Source organism: Lactuca sativa, chromosome 1, assembly GCF_002870075.4.
Source record: "Lactuca sativa cultivar Salinas chromosome 1, Lsat_Salinas_v11, whole genome shotgun sequence".
In the NCBI taxonomy this organism is placed as follows: Eukaryota; Viridiplantae; Streptophyta; class Magnoliopsida; order Asterales; family Asteraceae; genus Lactuca; species Lactuca sativa.
In genome coordinates, this window is record NC_056623.2 from 81,183,737 (window position 1) to 81,203,945 (window position 20,209).

At 38.3% G+C, this 20,209-nt stretch overlaps 1 protein-coding gene across 1 annotated transcript; it reads right to left on the reverse strand.

Annotated features, from left to right (window-relative positions):
• Window positions 1–13,563: 13,563 nt before the first annotated feature.
• Window positions 13,564–14,190, reverse strand: LOC111885991 (uncharacterized). The gene has a single exon (XM_023882233.1). The coding sequence runs from the start codon at window positions 14,188–14,190 to the stop codon at window positions 13,564–13,566; it is 627 nt and encodes a 208-aa protein (XP_023738001.1).
• Window positions 14,191–20,209: the final 6,019 nt, after the last annotated feature.

Here is a 20,209-nt window from a genome sequence, read left to right on the forward strand (position 1 = left end):
CCCTCAGAAGTCAACTAGTCAACCCTTGGTCCCAGTCAAAGTCAATAGTCCATGTTGACTCGACTCGTCGAGTGCATTTCACCGACTCGTCGAGTCATTCCTGAACTCGATAAGTCATGAAATCCTTGATTGGCTCGTCGAGTTCCCCTTTAACTTGTCGAGTTCATACGTGTCTAAGAATTGGGAGAAACCCTAGCCGACTCGCCGAGTTCAAGGCAATCTTCAACAGACTCGCCAAGTTGTTCATCAACTCGTTGAGTTCATGACCATCTTCAACAGACTCGCCGAGTTTTTCATCAAATCGTCGAGTTCATGCAGACCTTTTTCCATGCAGACGCTTTTTAAGCCATGGCCAGGTTCCAGATTACAGATCCAAGCTTCTAAGGCATGTTTATCACGTAAAGTTGCAAACTTTACGCACATGCAAGGTTGTAAAGGCCCTAAATGACCACTCTAAGCTTCCAATGGAGCTTTACACCTTGGGAGAGTCTCATCCTTGCACAAGCTGGAAAATTTATGGACTAAGAAGCCCAAGGGAGCTCAGGTCTGAAGTTACAACTACAGATCTTAACTTGCACACAAGAATAGCTTCCAATCATACCATGAAAAACCTAGGATTTGTCCAAAGAGGGGATCTAGAATGAAATTGATGGGTTTTGAGCAATACATCAATAATATGGTGTACATGCAAATCCTAATAGCTTTTGGATATAGTTTCTCTATTGAACATGCAATTGAATATCCAAAGCTATAAACCCTAGATCTATCATAAAAGAACTGAAAGAACAGTTTAGTAATTACCTTTGATTGTTATATTGCAATAGCAATCAATTCCTTGCTTTGATTTGCTTCAAAAAGCTCAGTGCCTCAAGTGTTGCACCTCTAATGGAGTCACAAACACCACTAAGCAACCTAGGTGAAGAAGGAGAAGAGAGGAGGCACCCAAAACCATCCAGAAACACTAAGGATTCAATTGTCCACGTTTTTGGGGCCTAAGGGGTCCTTTATATACTTGTGTGGGCTGCTAGGGTTTTAGTCAAAACCCTAATGGACAGCTTAAACTCTAAGCAACCCATGGAACCTTCTGGATAAGGCCATGGACGAAAATATGATGGGCTCCCATCATAATTTCGTTCACCCCTTGTTCCTTTAGCATTCCCTAGCCCAATAACTCAATTATCAAATAATTGTAGTCTAGTCCCCTATATTTAATTAATCTCTTTTAGCCACATAATTAATTATCAATTAACTCTTGACTAATATTAATTAAACAATATGATTTCTCCTTTAATATATTATTCTCATAATATATTAATAAATCATAATTAAACCTTTCTATTCTTAATTCATCCTACATATTGCTATGGTGAAGGCAACCCAAAAGGACCATGCTCATAATCGGGTCAAGTACATACCAAAATAGTTATGGACTTAGACACTAATCCAACAGAAATGAGGTCAGGGTAATGATTTATACCTTCCAGAAGATGACCAATAAGGTAGATTTCAGATCCCACAAGCTCCTTGCTTTTGAATACTTGCTCTCCAAGCTCCTTTCTCCACAAAATCCTCTTCCAAGCTCAAAAATACACAAATGGAACTCACACACTCGATTAGGGTTTGAGAAGGACAAGAAGTAGTAAAGGGGAGGCTGGGGGAGGCCAATGATCCTTTAAATAGGGTGCAAAACCCTGAGATTTAGGGTTTCATCTGCCAGCTTCTACTCGTCGAGTCCCTTCCTGGACTCGGCGAGTAAGTCATTAAAATACGTGGACCAACCCGCTGCTACTCGACGAGTAGGAAAATCAACTCGTCGATTAGTCCTTGAAATCAAGTAACTCACACATTAAATCAATACCTAAGAAATGGGGCGTTACAATTCTCCCCCACTTGAACTAGACTTCGTCCTCGAAGTCTGCTGCAGTGACTTACTCCGGGTAATGCTCCCGCATTTCAGCCTCCGCCTCCCATATCCACTCGGACCCCCTCCGATCCTCCCACTGTACCTTCACCAAAGGTATCTCCTTATTTCTCTGAATCTTCATATTTTTCTTTAGTATGGCCACAGGCCTCTCTATGTAATTCAGGCGTTCATCAACCTGAATATCCAGCGGCACCACCTCCTCTTGATCCATAATGCACTTTCGCAGCTGCGAAACGTGGAAAGTGTTGTGTATCCGACTAAGCTCCTCTGGCATCTCTAGCCTGTAAGCTACCTTGCCCACCCTGGCAATGATCCTGAACGACCCAATATAATGGGGACCCAATTTTCCCCTCTTCCTGAAGTGGATCACACCCTTCCAGAGCGAGACCTTTAGGAGTACCATGTCGCCGACCTGAAACTCTAACTCGGAGCGGCGCCGGTCGGCGTGACTCTTCTGCCGACTTTGAGCGGTCTGCAGTCGCTGCCTGATCTGCTGAATCTTCTCGGTAGTTTGCAAGACCACCTCCGTCCAACCCATCACCCTATGACCAACCTCACCCCCAATAAACCGGGGTGCGACACCTTCGCCCGTACAACAGCTCGAATGGCGGGGCGCCAAGTCTAGAATGACACACGCCCTCAACATGTCCTCGAGGGTCTGAATAGTCTGCTCACTCTGGCCGTCTGTCTGTGGGTGGAATGTTGTGCTGAAGTGCAACCGCGTGACCAGCTCCTTGTGAAACTTTTTCCAGAAGCGGGAGGTAAACCTGACATCCCGATCAGAGAAAATGGAAACGGGAACCCCATGGCAAGACACGATCTTGCAAACATACACTTTGGCCAATTTCTCAGCCGATGAGCTCTCCCGTATGGCCAAGAAATGGGCACTCTTGGTCAATCAATCCACGATGACCCATATAGCATTAAACCGCTTCGCCGTCCTCGGCAACTTGGTAATAAAAACCATCTTAATATGTTCCCATTTCCACATGGGTATCTCCAGGGGCTGTAGCTTGCCATGCGGCTTCTGATGCTCGGCCTTGACCATCCTACAGGTCAAGCACCTCTCGATGTACCAAGCGATTTCTCGCTTCTTGCACGGCCACCAATAGCTCAAACTTAAATTTCGATACATCTTGGTGGCCCCCGGGTGAATAGAGAAATGAGACTTATGAGCCTCCTCCATAACCGTCTGCCTAACCCCACCCAACATTGGAAACCAAACCCGACCGCATCGGGTCAATAGTCTCCAACTATCCTGCACGAACCATGTATTCTCGCCCTTGATCCTCTCCAGCTTCCAATTTTTCGGTCGTATGCCCTCAACCTGGGCATCGCTGATCAAACTCATAAGCGGAGAATCCACCGCTATCCTCATACATACCGATGGGGTGGAAGACCCAGCTGACTTGCGGCTCAGAGCATCCGCAACTACATTTGCTTTACCAGGTCGGTAAAGGATCTCGCAATCGTAGTCCTTGAATACATCCAGCCACCTACGCTGCCTCATGTTCAGGTTTGGCTGATCCATGATATGTCTTAATCTCTTGTGATCCGTGTAAATGGTATAGTGGACCCCATAGAGATAATGTCTCCATATCTTAAGGGCGAACACCACCTCCCCCAGCTCCAAGTCATGCGTAGGGTATCTCGTCTCATGCGACTTCAGCTGCCGTGATGCGTAGGCTATCACTCATCCTCTCTGCATGAGGACCGCCCCTAAACCTATGATGGATGCATCACAGAACACCATAATATCCTCAACTCCCTCCAGGAGTGTCAAGCCTGGTACCTCACACAAACGCCGATGGAGGGTCTCAAACGCCCTCTGCTGCTCGGGGCCCCACCGGAAACTCACCCACTTCGTCGTCAGACGAGTGAGGGTTACTGCAATCTTGGAGAAATCTCGTATGAACCTCCGATAGTACCCTGCCTATCCCAGAAAGCTCCTAATATCTGAGGGAGATTTCGGAATCCCCCACTGCATAACCGCCTCAATTTTGGCCGGATCAACCAAAATCCCCTCCTGGTTAACGAGATGTCCGAGGGAACTGGACCTCTGGTAACCAAAACTCACACTTCAAGAACTTGGCGTACAGTCGTTCTCATCTCAGAACTCCCAACAGTTCTCGCAGATGCTCCTCATGCTGATCTCGGGTCTTGGAATACACCAAGATATCATCTATAAACACTATGACTGAGCAATCAAGCATCGGTCTGCAGACCCGATTCATCAGGTCCATGAACACTGTTGGCACGTTGGTGAGCCCAAACAGCATCGCCACGAACTCGTAATGTCCATAACGAGTTCGAAACACGGTCTTCTCCACGTCCTCCTCTCTGAACCTGACCTGTTGATACCCAGACCTCAAGTCTATCTTGGAAAACCAAGATGCGCCATGTAACTGATCGAAGAGATCGTCTATCCTCAAGAGTGGGTAACGGTTCTTCACCGTTAACTTATTCAACTCCCGGTAATCAATGGACATCCGGTGTGAACCGTCCTTCTTCTGGACAAAAAGAATCGGCGCTCCCCATGGAGAACTGCTAGGTCAAATGAACTGCCTGCCCAGTAGTTCCTTCAGCTACAATGACAGCTCCTGCATCTCGGGTGGTGCCAATCGGTACGACGCCTTAACGATAGGGGCCGCACCTGGCACCAGGTCGATCCAGAACTCGACCTGACTCTCCGGAGATATCCCTGGCTGCTCCTCTAGAAATATAAAACTCCCAGACCACCGATACATCGGAAACCGAAATCTGATCCCTAACTCGTGTATCTACCACATACGCTAGATAACCCGCACACCCGTGCTGAATGTACTAGGATATCGACCGAACCCGATCACTAAGCGTAAGCATATCACCATCCTAACTAACAGGATGCGAAACAATGCACATATTATATAATAATCAAAATACAAATCCATAAGGTCCGGCCTTGGTGCCTTAGACCCTGTTGATATAGTGAGGATAACTCACCTTGCAACTGACGTCTGAAACTAGAAAGCTCAACTCCCGGATCACCAACGCGAACTCCACCACCTATAGTTATCATAAAACCCTTTTTCATAAATCTCCGAATTACCAGAATACCCTCAGAAGACAACTGGTCAACCCTTGGTCCAAGTCAAAGTCCACAGTCAAAGTTAACAGTCCATGTTGACTCGACTCGTCGAGTCATTCCTGAACTCGAGAAGTCGTGAAATCCTTGATTGGCTCGCCGAGTTCCCCTTTAACTCACCGAGGTCATACGTGTCCAAGAATTGGGAGAAACCTTAGCCGACTCGCCGCGTCTTCGAACGACTCACCGAGTTCAAGGCAATCTTCAACGAACTCGCAGAGTTGTTCATCAAATCGTCAAGTTCATGACCATCTTCAACGTACTTGCTGAGTTTTTCATCAACTCGTCGAGTTCATGGAGACCTTTTTCCATGCAGACGCTTTTTAAGTCATGGCAAGGTTCCAAATTACAGATCCAAGCTTCTAAGGCACGTTTATCACGTAAATTTGCAAACTTTACGCACATGCAAGGCTGTAAAGGCCCTAAATGACCGATCTAAGCTTCCAATGGAGCTTTACACCTTGGGAGAGTCTCATCCTTGCACAAGCTGGAAACTTTATGGACTAAGAAGCCCAAGGGAGCTCAGTTCTGAAGTTACAACTTCAGATCTTAACTTGCACACAAGAATAGCTTCCAATCATACCATGAAAACCCTAGGATTTGTCCAAAGAGGGGATCTAGAATGAAATAAGGTCAGGGTAATGATTTATACCTTCCAAAAGATGCCCAATAAGGTAGAATTCAGATCCCACAAGCTCCTTTCTTTTGAATACTTGCTTTCCAAGCTCCTTTCTCCACAAAATCCTCTTCCAAGCTCAAAAATACACAAATTGAACACACACACTCGATTAAGGTTTCAGAAGGACAAGAACCAGTAAAGGGGAGGCTCGGCGAGGCCAATGACCCTTTAAATAGGGTGCAAAACCCTGAGATTTAGGGTTTCATCTGTCGGGTTCTACTCGTCGAGTCCCTTCCTGGACTCGGCGAGTAGGTCATTAAAATACGTGTACCAACCCGCTGCTACACGACAAGTAGAGCAATCAACTCTTCGAGTAGCCCTTGAAATCAAGAAACTCACACATTAAATCAATACCTGAGAAAAGGGGCGTTACAATTGCACTTACATTATTAGTTTCATTTTGGTCACATATTCTATTTGTTTGACCATAATTTAGTACAATCTTCCTTTCATAGGGAATTTTTATATTTCGTGTTTCTCTAGGAACGCTTTCCTCATAAACTAGTGCATTTTCTACTCCTCTTCTTTTCCTTGGGGTCTTATCCTTAAAACCAAATGGTCTTCCACGCTTCAGGCATGTTTATACTCTTGAGTTACTTTATCCTCAGATTGTCCATATGGAATTTCAATTCAAGTTAGAACATTCACAGATGGTATACATGATTTAGTCACCCTTTTCATGCCAGTAAATGCATCAGACAATTGATTTGCCATTTCTTGCAAATGCATTATCTTTTGAACTTTCCTTTCACACTGCATTATGTGAGGGTCCAGATATGATAAAGAAGGCTAATGCTATGAAACATCCTTTTATGTAATCTTCTTTTCTCATCCTAATGATGGTAAATTTGCCTCATCAAATTGGCAATCAGCTAGGTGTGCAGTGAAAGCATCATATGCTAAAGGTTCAAGATATCTTATAATAGAGACCGAATCATAACCAACATATATTCCCAACCTTCTTTTATGACCCATTTTTTGTCCGTTTTGGTGGTGCAATGGGGACATATACTGGACACCATAAAATTCTCAAATGAGATATATTTGGCTCTTGACCAACAGCAAGTTCTATGGGAGAATATACATTATATCAACTTGGTCTCATGCATATCAATATCCAGCATGTAAGATTGCATGACCCCAAATAGAAACACTAAGTATGGTTCTCATTATCAATGGTCTAGTTATTAGCTGGAGACGTTTAATCAGTGATTCAGCTAAACCATTTTGTGTGTGTACATGAGTAACTGGATGCTTAACAACCATTCCTACAGACATACAATAGTCATCAAATACTTGTGAAGTAAATTCACCAGCATTATGAAGTCTCACCCTTTCGATAGTATAATCAGGGAAATGTACACTTAATTTAATAATTTTAGCAAGAAACTTTGCAAATTCCACATTACGAGTTGATAATGGGCAAACATGAGACCATTTGTTTGATGCATCTATTAGGACCATAAATAATCTAAATGGTCTCGATGGTGGATGAATTTGTCCACATATATCACCTTGAAATTTTTCTAGAAATCTAAGTGACTCCCTTTCAACTTTCATTGGATAATGTTTTATAATTAACTTTCCAAAGGAACAAGGTGTATATGGTATTATGCTACTGGATTAAGGGAACTTCTGGTCCTTCAATGGGTACCCATGTGTATTCTTAATTATCCTTCACATAATTGTTAATCCTGGGTGGCCCAACCTCCCATGCCATAAATTGAATGTCCCAGGATTACAAATTTTTTCATTGACTACCATTTTTTATTCAATCATATGTATATATGTATAATGCAGACCAGAATCAAGCGTTGGTAGTTTTCAAGCATATGGTTTTTGTCTATAATATACATATATTTCTTATTTTCAACGGTCATAGTTTTTGTGTCACATCCTTTGAAATATATGTCATAGAAACTTAGTAAGTCTCTATTAGACTTTGGAGAAAATAGGGCATTTTCTATACAAAAGCTCGTACCATTTGGTAATATAAATTGGGCTTTCCCAGTTCCCTCATTCAAGTCTGAAAGACCTGATATTGTATGTATGAATGTTTTTGTTGGTACAAATTTTGACAAATATTTATTTGATTTCAAAATAGTATGCGTACTACCAGTATCTACTATACAAAGATATCCAACCTTTTCTTGGTGTTGTGCTCCAGTTGAACTCATATGAAACTTCACATATTAAAGAAATAATAAGCCAATAAACATAATCACAATAATTATTGTAAAGAAAGTTCATTTATTGTAGGAAAGACCACTACTAGAAAAACAGCCTTTTACGACGCTCATTGCGCGTCGTAAAAGGCTCAGACGACGCGCAAATGCGCGTCAAGGAAGGCCCTGTCATAAAGAGAGACGACGCGCATTTACGGCGCTCATTTACGACGCGCAATTACGACGCGCGTTTACGAAACGCAATGCGTATCAAGGAAGGCCCTGTCATAAAGGAAGAAGACACGCATTCGCGTGTCGTAACCTTACGACGCGCGTGTTAATGACACGCAATGCGTATCAAGAAAGCCCCTGTCAAGAAAGGCCATGTCATAAATGAAGATGACACATAATTTTGCGTATCATAATTTTAAATGTTTAAAAAAAAAGATATTATTTATAAATTTACTTATTTTCAAATTAAATTTGTATTTAATGTTTCATAATAGAAAATAAAATGTCATCTACAAAAAATAGAATCCATTGCATAAATTTAATGTCATATAATTCTATTTCTTGCAATATATAAATTTCCATCTAATCTACTATGTACATCAAATTCCAACTAAGTAAAGTTGCATCTTGCCTTTCATAATTCTTTAAGACTAGTGCTCCAAACAGCTGATTATATGGATAAGCAGTTGTACATTAGCCCATCTCACTCAATAATGACTTAGCCAAATTCAACTCCAAGTCTTTACTGCTATTTGCTGATAATGTTGCAAGATTTAAATCAAGTGGCTTCATATTCCTTTCTTTCATCAACTTTACCTGATGCACAAAATACACAGAAACAAAAAAAAACATAGTAGAGGAAGGGGTAATTTGGGAAAATGTGAGGGGTATAATATAATAAGAATGCAAATACTTAATACCACTTTCATGCCATCATGGAAACCTATTGTCACTACTAGAAAGTAGAAACTAACTAAATCAGTTTTTTATCGGTTATGATTGTATCTATATAACCTAATACTACATTGTTATTAAAGAACACCTTAAAGGTGGAGGTTTAATCTCTCCTATGTCTACTTGTTGCATAAACTTTGAGATGTCATCCACAAAGAACGGTATGCTGCATCATACACAAATAAATATCCCCATTTTAGACGATTTTGCCCCTGCGAAGATTTTTTTCAAGTCTTGAGATATTTACCTGGATTCGTCATCTAAAAAGAATGAGCTGCTGACTGCATTGTTTGAGTCCACTTTCATCATGACTCTCATATTTGAAATGACCTAATTATGAAATCGTCCTTAGGATTTAAGTTTTTTATGAGATGGAATTCATATTTGTTATGTGAGTAGTAACTTACTTCTGATGAAACATTGTGGGTCCCATATTTGTCATCCCAATACATGGTGCTGATTCTGTATAGCTGTTGCATGTTAAGCACCTGCATAAATGACAAAAATGCACAATCTTGAATATAATAAAAAAGAAAAACGGAATTAAAATATTTATTACTATTAAAATAAATTTGCTTACAGGACAAAGTTCATTGGTAATTTCATTCAAAGTCTTCTTGGGCTTTTGATGTACAACCAAGAATCCAACTACTTGTCTGATATGCTTCAACTCATCCCATGCGGTCCCCGCATACTGTAAATAAATCAAATATTATTTACTACAAAATCAAATTTTTTTAAATATATAAAGATATAAAAAGTTCTTACTTCCTCAGTTGCATAACAAATACATTGTTCTAATTCAACCAATCCTCACTTTACATATTCACCATTACTAAACAAGCAACACTCACGTCTCAACAAAAAACTTCCACCAAAAAAAATCATCAGCATTTTTATTAAAAAAAAGTTGATATACAATATAAACATATTTTATGCAATTTACCTGTTGAATAGCTAAACGTTGATGAACGAGAGTATCTGTGTGAGTACTTTGCGCACCAAAAATAGAGGTACCTAAATAAGTAAAAATCCATAAACAGTCAAGTAGTTTTTTTATTTTTTATAAAAGAATCAGTTTAAAAGATACCCCCTCAGGAATTTGTCTACATGTGCATTTGTTGCTAGGATTTTACATTATTCTAATAAATTCTAATGATACATGAATCTAAGCATTTATAACAGCTAGAAAAACGTCTTCCAAAATACTAACTGTCAAAATAACTCTGAGATGCTTGGATCCAAGAAATTGTTATCTGGTTCCAAATCAGATTCCAATACTTCTATGCTCCAACTCACTCAACTCTCTTGTACTTTTTCAAAATTCAGTAAGTACATGAATGGTCACCATTGCCATCTCAACCTGCATAAAATTCAAGGTACAATAATTCCAAACCCTAAAGAATAAGGAGATACATAATGTTAAAAGCTCATTGTGGGCTTACCAGCTCATACCAATGAGATTTGATATGAACTAAATCCTGAACATCCCCCTGTAATTTCAAGATTTTGTCATCTCCATCTAGAGTTGAACCTGAACCCTCTATTTTGATGCAACTGCTGGTGAAAGTTAAATCACAATCTGTACAATAACTATCACCATACACCATATGATCAGGATAGAAGATGACTGCTAAATCTTCGGTGTCCTGTAATCATTAAAAAAGAAAGTGCAAGAGAATCCACAAGTGAAACATCAGTCAATAGAGTGCTCACCATTTCCAACTCATCTGTGCAATGATCTGAAGGTGATCCAAAGAAAACACCTGACAGAGAAGAATTTTAACAATTCAATGAATAAATCAAGGTTCATTAAACCAGTAACATATGGACCCAAAAGATTGTCATGGTTGAAGACACTTTCAAGTAAAAAGATACAACAATTACCATCATCTTCAACAATACCACAAGAAGTTGACAAAGATCTCTGATACAGACTTCCATGTTCATGTGGATCCACATTAGCTGCCTCATCCTACAACCATATCAGTTTATGTTAGCAAGCTTCAACATTTATGGACTTTTGGATTTTAAAGATGAATCATTAACACGTACAGGTTCTGATGAATTTAAGTTGCAGTTGCTAGGTGAAGCTGATGCATTGCATAAAAGAATCTCTGCTTCAGGGACATCATTAACATCTGGTCCAGCTAAATTAATTCCAGATCCTTAATGACATACAGGAAGTTCTTGGATAACACTAATAGCATCAACTGAATCCGGCATTGCCTCATCTTCAATTTTTTCTAAATCGGGTTCAGGGAATTGTTCTGCAAAAAGTAACATCATATGAATAAGGTACCAATTTGGGGTTTGTGTCAAGGACTTTAGTCCTAAAGGCAACGCCTTCCAAGGACATGGGGACAATTTTAACTTCAACAGGACGTAAGAAAGCCGTTTTTTCAGCCACCTGAACACAAAAGGTAGTGTGGTATTGTAAGAAAAAAGAATGATGTCATTGAAAGTGAGTTTCTTATACCTTCTGCCAGTTAACAAAGTCAATGAGTTCAGGGTCCATGGTTTCTTTTGCAGCTATTTGAAGTATTTTTCCCCATCTTGTTTCTCAAACCTGCATGATCAGAAGGGGAATTCTTGAATGGAATCAAAAATTAATTAACTATAACAATTATTTAACTATAACTAAACTTTTTTTATACTTCAAATGATTACAAAACAAGTAAGCAACAAGACCGAGAAAAATGTTTCAAAAAAAAGTTGAAAATTATATGGCATGGGACAGGGCATTTTAGGCATGAGAGAGAGCTTGATGATTTCCCAAATGCCCCTGATTCTCTTTACTTGATGATTTCCCAAATGCCCCTGATTCTCTTTACTGTGAACATATAATTCGATAACTTATAATTCAAAACAAACCAATTAGCATAAAGAGAGAAGTTACCAGTGGAGTACTTACATTTACCATAGAACAAAGATTTCAAGCAAATAGATTAAAAAAAGATTCAAATCATATCCCAACATCAGATTTCAGCATGAGATTTTAGCAAATATATTTCAACAAGTATGTTTGTTTCAACAGTTCATTAGTAAACATTTCAACACAAAAAATTAAAGGCAGCAAAAAGAATTCAACTAGTATGTTTTATCTCAAGACGAAAATTCCATCAAAGCACCATAAGATCGACCAGCATAAAAACGATTCAAACAGACAAGTATCTGTTGCATCAAGAAAATATAATTATTCAAAATCAACAACCAATCACTTTCTATTGAACCATATATACACACAATTCGGAAACAAATCAGTCAAACCTACATACATTTAGTCCATAGCTCCAAGTCTAGAATCTTTTTATTTGGATTTTTCGTGTTTGGGAAAAGGAATACCTGTAAACAACCCATTTCATATCAATACAGATCATTGACCTAGGATTTCATTGTAGATGGTGAGCACGAAGGAAGATTGATGGGTACGAATTTATCATCACCAAGTAAAAAATACGCAGATAGAAGACATGAATTAGCCCATCTCCAAAACGAAGGATTTATGCTAACAGGTTCAGGTTCAGGTCCAAGTCTTCATCTTGTAGCGGTGGATGCAGGGGTGGCTGAGCAGTGGTGGTCCAGGTTGAGTTCGTCAGTTCAAAGAGAGGGGATAATCAAATTCCTATAATTGATGTGAAGGGAACAAATAAAAAAAATCTTTGTTTTGCCCCTGGACAATAAAAAGGGTTAGATACAATTAGTGGCATAAAGGGAACAAATCAAAAAACATGTAACCTGTAAGACGTGAGCAAGTTACAAGAACTTTCTCTCTATTTCTAAACCCTGGAGTGGTTATAGAGTCTTGTGTGTTTTCCAGCTAGTCTTTCCAGCCAATAAGAGTCCTTTTAGTTCTCTCCTGCGCCGTTTCATCCTTATTTGCCACCGAAACCTCTACTTTGGTGTGTTTTCGCAAGATAAAGTTAGCGGGAAAATGAATGAAAGGGGAGATGACGAAAAAAGATCTTGATGTTTGAGAATTTTGGGTGTGCGAAAGAATTTTGGGTGGGAATGAACCCTAAATCTCCAAGGTGGGGTTTTCTACTTTTTTGGGTTTTCTAATCGAAGTAGGGAGATCGATCACCTTTTTCAGAGTGAAAACCTGGTGGAGGATAGAGATGAGAGAAAACCTGGTGGAGAAGGAGAGACAAGAAGGTTGAGGTTTCGATTAGGGGTTGTTCAACAGGTAGCTTCGATTGACGGTTGATGAGTCGTAGTTGTCGATCAGCGTTGCAATCGAAAGGAGTTGCAGTCACCGAACCATTTAACGCGAGGATCGGGTTTGAGACTAGAAGAGGCAACGAGGATTGGAGGCAGTGGATGTGGGTGAGGGTGGAGACGAGGGAGAAGAAGGCGGGGGTTTAAAAAATTTGGGGATTTCATTTTCCCTCTAAGGAGAAGAGAGAAGCGCGTTTCTTAAAAAAAATATAAAACGACATTCATAGACGACGCACCTTTTAGCTAAAGTGCCCTCCATGATTTTTATTTTTTTACATTAGACACTAATTTAAGGGCACGCAATAATGCGCGACCTAAATCCTTAAATTTTTTGAAGAGATAACACTTTTTTAACGTTACTCTCTTTTGCGTAACATATATCTCCGAGTGTCGTTGTTTGCGCGTCGTAAAAGGGTCTTTTTCTTGTAGTGGACATTACATGAAAAACAAAGAAAGGAAAATTTTACTTGAATAATAACATAAATTTTTAGTTTATGTCTTCCATATCATTGCAGAAATCAACAACAGTTAGCGGAGTGCATTCAACATTATCAATGAGGTTTAATTCTTTTCCTTTTCCTTTAATAGACTCTTGATAAAGTTGACAAAGGTGTGCACATGTGCGACAGGTCCTTAACCATTGGTCTGTGCTACCACATATATAACATGAAGCATCCGATTTCTGTGATGTCCTAACATCATGCCTTACAACTTTGGCCTTTTCTTGTGTATGAATATTGTTTCTTTGTAAAGATTGGTAATTATTCCTTCTGTGTCCACGACCACGATAATTACCTTGTCGACAAACAAAATTATGGTTCTGATTATGGATATGGTTTCTATTAAAGTAGTCATAACCTCGTCCTCGACCACGGCCATGCCCTCGTCCACGTGTATTGTTTCGATAACCATCAGTATTTGTAGCATTTGCTTCTGGAAGTGCTATTGATCTCGTTGGACGAGATTCATGGTTTTTCATTAAGAGCTTATTCTTTTGCTCTGCCACAAGCAGGCATGAATTCAGTTCAGAATATTTTGTGAACTTTTGCAACCGATATTGTTGCATCAAGGTAATGTTTGTTGCATGAAATGTGGAGTAAGTTTTCTCCAACATATCTTCATCGATAACTTCTTTTCCACAATACTTGAGTTGTGAACATATTTTGAACAAAGTTGAGTTGTATTCATTTACTTTCTTGAAATCTTGAAACCTCAGTGTTCTCCATTCATCTCAAGCATTTGGAAGTATAACTTCCTTTTGATGATCAAATCTTTCTTTCAAGAGATTCCAGAGGATATTTGGATCAGGAATATCAAGATATTCATATCTCAACATTTCATCAACATGCTTACAAAGGAAAACTTGTGCTTTCTCCTTCTCTTGTGCTAATAAATTATTAAATTCATATATAGCATTTGAGATTTCCATGGACTTGAGATGCATTTTTACATTTATCATCATTGGCACATAGTTTTTCCCATTAACTTCAAGTGCTGCAAACTCGAACTTTGCAATGTTGGACATGTTGTAACTATAAATTTAAACAAAATAACAAAATGAAAATTAAAATACATTTATTTCAATATGTATTGCACCAAACAGAAGTGGGAGAAGAACCATCCCATACAAGACTAAAAAAGGATAAAATAAATCAGGATAAAATACATCCGATGTGAGATTGAAAAATAGGAAGCTAAGTGCTATAGTCATTATAGTTGCAACAATCACAACCATATGAATCATTTTATCTTGATAACCTTGAGAAGTGAGATAATTTACTCCTTTTTTTGGTAAAAAAATATGATAGTGATGTTAATTATAGTAAATAAAATAGCAGTTGTTTTGGCCGTTTAGAACCGTTGCATATATATATATATATATATATATATATATATATATATATATATATATATATATATATATATATAGCCGTTGTGTGTATATATATTACATATATTTATATGTATTTTATAAGTCATTCAATAAGACCTTATGTAGTACACAATTTTACTTGGTATAACTTTAATAATTAGAAACATAAATAAATATTAGTAAATGTTTAAATAAAATTATGAAGAATATCTAAAATATAAATAAATAAACGTTGACATGTATATATAAATGTTAGTACACATAAATAAAAATTAGTTGCATAATTTAAATGTTAGTATGCATAAATAAAAGTTAGTTGCATAAAGTAAATGTTAGTATGCATAAATAAAAGTTAGTTGAAAAAAATAAATGTTAGTATGCATAAATAAAAATTAGTTGCATAAAGTAAATGCTAGTGTGCATAAATAAAAGTTAATTGCATAAAGTAATGTTAGTATGCATAAATAAAAGTTAGTTGCATAAAGTAAATGTTAGTATAAGAAATAAAAATCATTAGTAGTCCGTAATGTCCATAACGAATAAGTTTTATTAATTCATTAGTATTTTTTTAATATGATATAGGTTTTTATAATTAATAATGTTCTTACTAAGTAATACATACATTGATCAAGATAGATGTGATTTCCACTTGTTTAATAACCTTGATTAGAACTTTCATGCTGATCACATGTTATAAATTTGATGTAATTAAAACTAAAACTAACAAAATTAAACTAGAACATTATAAAATAAAAGAAGAAGATTGGAGAGAATTCTTGAACGCTTAGAAAATTGTATTCAAGATGATGTGTTTACTTCTTTCACATTTAATGTGTATTTATATTACATATCATCCTATTCTTACATCATCAAAAAAGTAACTAAATAGTTAAAGGAAACTATTTGAAGGGTGAAAATGTTCATCCACATTTCATGTCTAACACAATAATTTTATGGCTTTTATAACTATATATATATATATATATATATATATATATATATATATATATATATATATATATATATATATATATATATATATATATATATATATATATATAGAGAGAGAGAGAGAGAGAGAGAGAGAGAGAGAGAGTTAAGAGAGAGGTAGGTTCATATGTTCTAACTATTTATTGTGTGGATGAAGGATTAATGTGAGCCAATCATTTCAAAAATGTACATAAAGATAAAATTGTAATATTACCTATTAATTAGTTTTGGTTATACAATTAGTTATGCTAAAAAATTATAATTCCTAAAATAGTTGGTCAATTTTCCTTAAATCCAGTTGCATCTCTATAACCTCCACTTCTGGCGTAACCTAAATCACCTTTGCGATCTCTATTTTCAATGCCTCTTTCGATCGTCCGCCCATCATAGCCCCCGAACACCATCGTCAACCACTGCTTGCTTCCACCATAATCAGAACGCATCATACATTACACTTTCATCCCCTTCCTTGCTTTTCATTATTTTCTTACCTACCTGTAAATCGAAGAAATAGAGAGGGGATCTCCATCTCCGAAGCTTCCCTCTTCATCGCCGACCACCAGTGCCATCACCTACATCTGTTGCCGAGGAGAAGTAATCTAATATAAGTTGTCATTAATTTCTAGAAATTCCAATCTGATCATTTTTGTAGTAATTTTTGCAAATTGATTTGATTTTCATTAATGATTACTCACAACAAAACATCGTCTTGGGTATATTAATCAATAACATAGTTCATTATGTTAATGTTGTTTTTATAATCATATGGTTTATTATGAAGTGTTCATTACGTGATCATATCAAAAGTTCACTTAACCTACTGCTCCGCCTTTCATATTAATATCATTTTCCTTATCTTAGATGTTTGGATTTTAAATTCTACTTCTCTAATGCTTCGAAATTATCTACATCAATCAGGTAACTTCTTATTTGTTTATCTAATTTTTAATAGTTTATTTATTTTTATAAACAACCACATTAAAAGTTAAAACTACTTATGTTTCATGAAATTATCAACATGTGTTTTGAAAATAATAAATAATGTGTTGTACAAATTTATCATTTATTGTTTTGAATAAACCACTACGTTATAATTAATTATGTTTCTTGAAATCTATGTTAATTTGGTTTAATTCCAAAAGTCTGTTCCTCTTTAATCATCATATCTCTAAGGTTCTATGTTTGCATTTCGATAGAAGTGGATAATGTAATCAATGATATTGATATTGAACAAACGACAATGGTGTATTTCTGAAAACAATTTTGCCGTAATGGAATCTCAAATTCCAATTCTGTCATGATGGAATCTCAAATTCTATGACAGTGAATTACTAAACACAATACATAATAGTATGTTGTAATTTCACTTCCCTATGATTTTTCCTATTTAATTACCTTTTTTTCAATTGTTTCAAAGGAATGAAATCTTGTACTTTCACTTATATATGATTATGTTAGAATGCACATCAAATCAATACGTTAGGATATGTTTTTTTGAAACAAGGTTACATCAATTTGTTTATGAATCAAACGAAGAGAATTTGATGTTCAAATTCTTCAAGAACACAAAGAGAATTCTGACTTGGTTATGACCATATGGCATGCATTCTGTCATAATCACTAATGTTTGTCAGGATGTTTTATCATAGGTCTTGATAATGTTTCTATAACACCCCAAAATTCAATACCAAAAATTTCATTTTAATTAAGTAATTATAAAAACCGATAGTATGAAAACATCAATAGTGTCATCACATATCATGATCAAAATGTCAATAATCAAAAACATGTCATAAAACAATATCAGAGTATAACTCCCAAAGATCTCAAGTGGGGAAATCAAGGTGTGATGCGTTGCAATCATGCCGACTCCTTTCCTTTCGAGGAAGAAGTACCTGAAACCAAAACTGTAAAATGTAAGCACAAATCTTAGTGAGTTCCCCCATCATACCACATAATCACATACTGCCAAGCATATCTGGGTACCTGACCTACCCTCTCAAGCATATATGGGTGGTCAACCTACCCTGTTAGGCATATATGGGTGCCCGACCTACCCTGTCAGGCATATCTGGGTGCCCGACCTACCCTCTAGTGTATCTAGTGCTCCCTCATATCATCCTCTGGTTCCCACGTCCATTCTGAGCCCTTACGGTGTTGCCATTGCACCTTCACCAACTCTACCCTCTTGTTCCTCAGATCCTTCATCTTCCTGTCGAGGATGGCTACTGGTCGCTCGATGTAGTTCAGGCTATCATCCACCTGAATATCCTATAAAGGCACAACTACAGAGTCATCCACTAAACACTTCCGCAATTAGGAGACATGAAAAATGTTGTGGATCAGATTGAGCTCGGCTGGCAGATCTAGTCGATACACAACTCGTCCCATCAGAGCCAAGACCCTAAATAGACCTATGTATATGGGACCCAACTTTCCCCGTTTCCTGAACCGGATGACACCTTTCCAAGGTGTCACCTTCAAGCTGACCATATCTCCTACCTGAAACTCTAAGTCTGATCGTCGCTTGCCGGCATAACTTTTCTTCCGACGATGAGCAGTCTGGAGCCTGCTCCGGACCTATTGGATCTTCTCTGTGGTATTGAGTACCACCTCGGTACTCCCCATAACCCTCTGTCAAACCTCACCCTAACATATCAGGGTCCTGCACTTCCTCCCATAAAGCGTCTCAAAGGAAGGGCGTTCGATGCTGGCGTGGTAACTATTATTGTAGGAAAACTCTGCCAAGGGAAGGTAGGTATCCCAACTACCACCGAAATCTAGAACGCACGCCCACAGCATATCCTTCAAGTTCTAGATGGTCCGCTCACTCTGACCATCCTTATGTGGGTGAAAAGTCGCGATGAACTGCAAACAAATACCCAACTCGTCATGAAATTTCTTCCAGAATCTAGAAGTGAGACGTACATATCGGTCACAAATCATGGAAACTAGCACCCCGTGTTGAGCCACTACCTCCATGATGTAGATGTCAGCCAGCTTCTTGGCCGAGATGCTCTCTTGAATCAGAATGAAATAAGCACTCTTGGTCAACTGATCCACGATAACCCAAATCGAATCCACTCCCTGTGCGGTCCTCGGAAACTTCGTGATGAAATACATAGTAATATCCTCCTATTTCCACACATGGATGTCCAACGGTTGGGTCTTTCTGTGAGGTCTTTGATGTTTGGCCTTGACCTTCCGACAGGTCAAGCACCTCTTGACGTACCAGGCTACATCCCGCTTCGTGCAGGGCCACCAGTAATCAGGACGAAGATCTCTATACATCTTCGTCACCCTGGGGTGGATGGAAAATATGGATTTGTGCACCTCCTCCATCAGGATTTGGCGCACACCGCCCGCGTACGGAACCCACACTCTACGGTGGAGTGACAACAGCCCACGAAAATCATAGTTGAAGGAGGAAATCTGACCCACAATTCACTCACTCTTCTAGTATTCCTCCTTCATAGCCTCCTATTGGACCTCCCGAATCCGCTCCAAAAGCGGGGTTACTACTGTCATCCTCCGGCAGATATCTCTGATCGGGGTTGCAAATGCCTTACAGCTAAGTGCATCGGCTACAACATTGGCCTTCCCCAGGTGGTAGAGGATCTCGCAATCGTAATCCTTCACCACGTTCAACCACTGTTGCAGTCTCATATTCAGATTTGGTTACTCCATCAAGTACCTCAAACTCTTATCATCTGTGTAAATGGTACAATGGACCCCATAGAGGTAGTGTCGCCAAATCTTGAGGGCAAAAACAACCGCCCCCAACTCCAGGTCGTGTGTCGGGTAATTTGCCTCGTGAGGCCTCAACTGCCACGAGGCGTAAGCGATGATGTGCCCTCTCTGCATTAACACTGTACCCAAACCTGAGATAGACACATCACAGTACACTAGAAAATCCTCAACGCCCTCTAGCAGGGTTAAGATTGGCGCCTTGCAAAACCTCTACCTCAAAGTCTCGAACGTTTCCTGCTGCTCATGTTAGATTAGGTGTCTAAGCCCATAACTATTTTGGTATGTACTTGACCCGATTATAAGCATGGTCCTTTTAGGTTGCCTTCACCTTAGCAACTGATAGGATGAATTATGCAGAAAGAGGATTAATTGTGATTTATTAATATATTATGTGAATAATATATTAAAAGAGAAATTATATGATTTAATTTATACTGATGACTAATTAACTTAGAATTAGTTTTGTGGTCAAAAGAGATTAATTAAATCAAGGGAGCCGATACTGTAATTATAAGATAGT

Coding starts and splice junctions, on each gene's coding strand:
- LOC111885991 (XM_023882233.1), bottom strand. CDS start 14,190: ATGTTGGAGAAAACTTACTCCACATTTCATGCAACAAACATTACCTTG.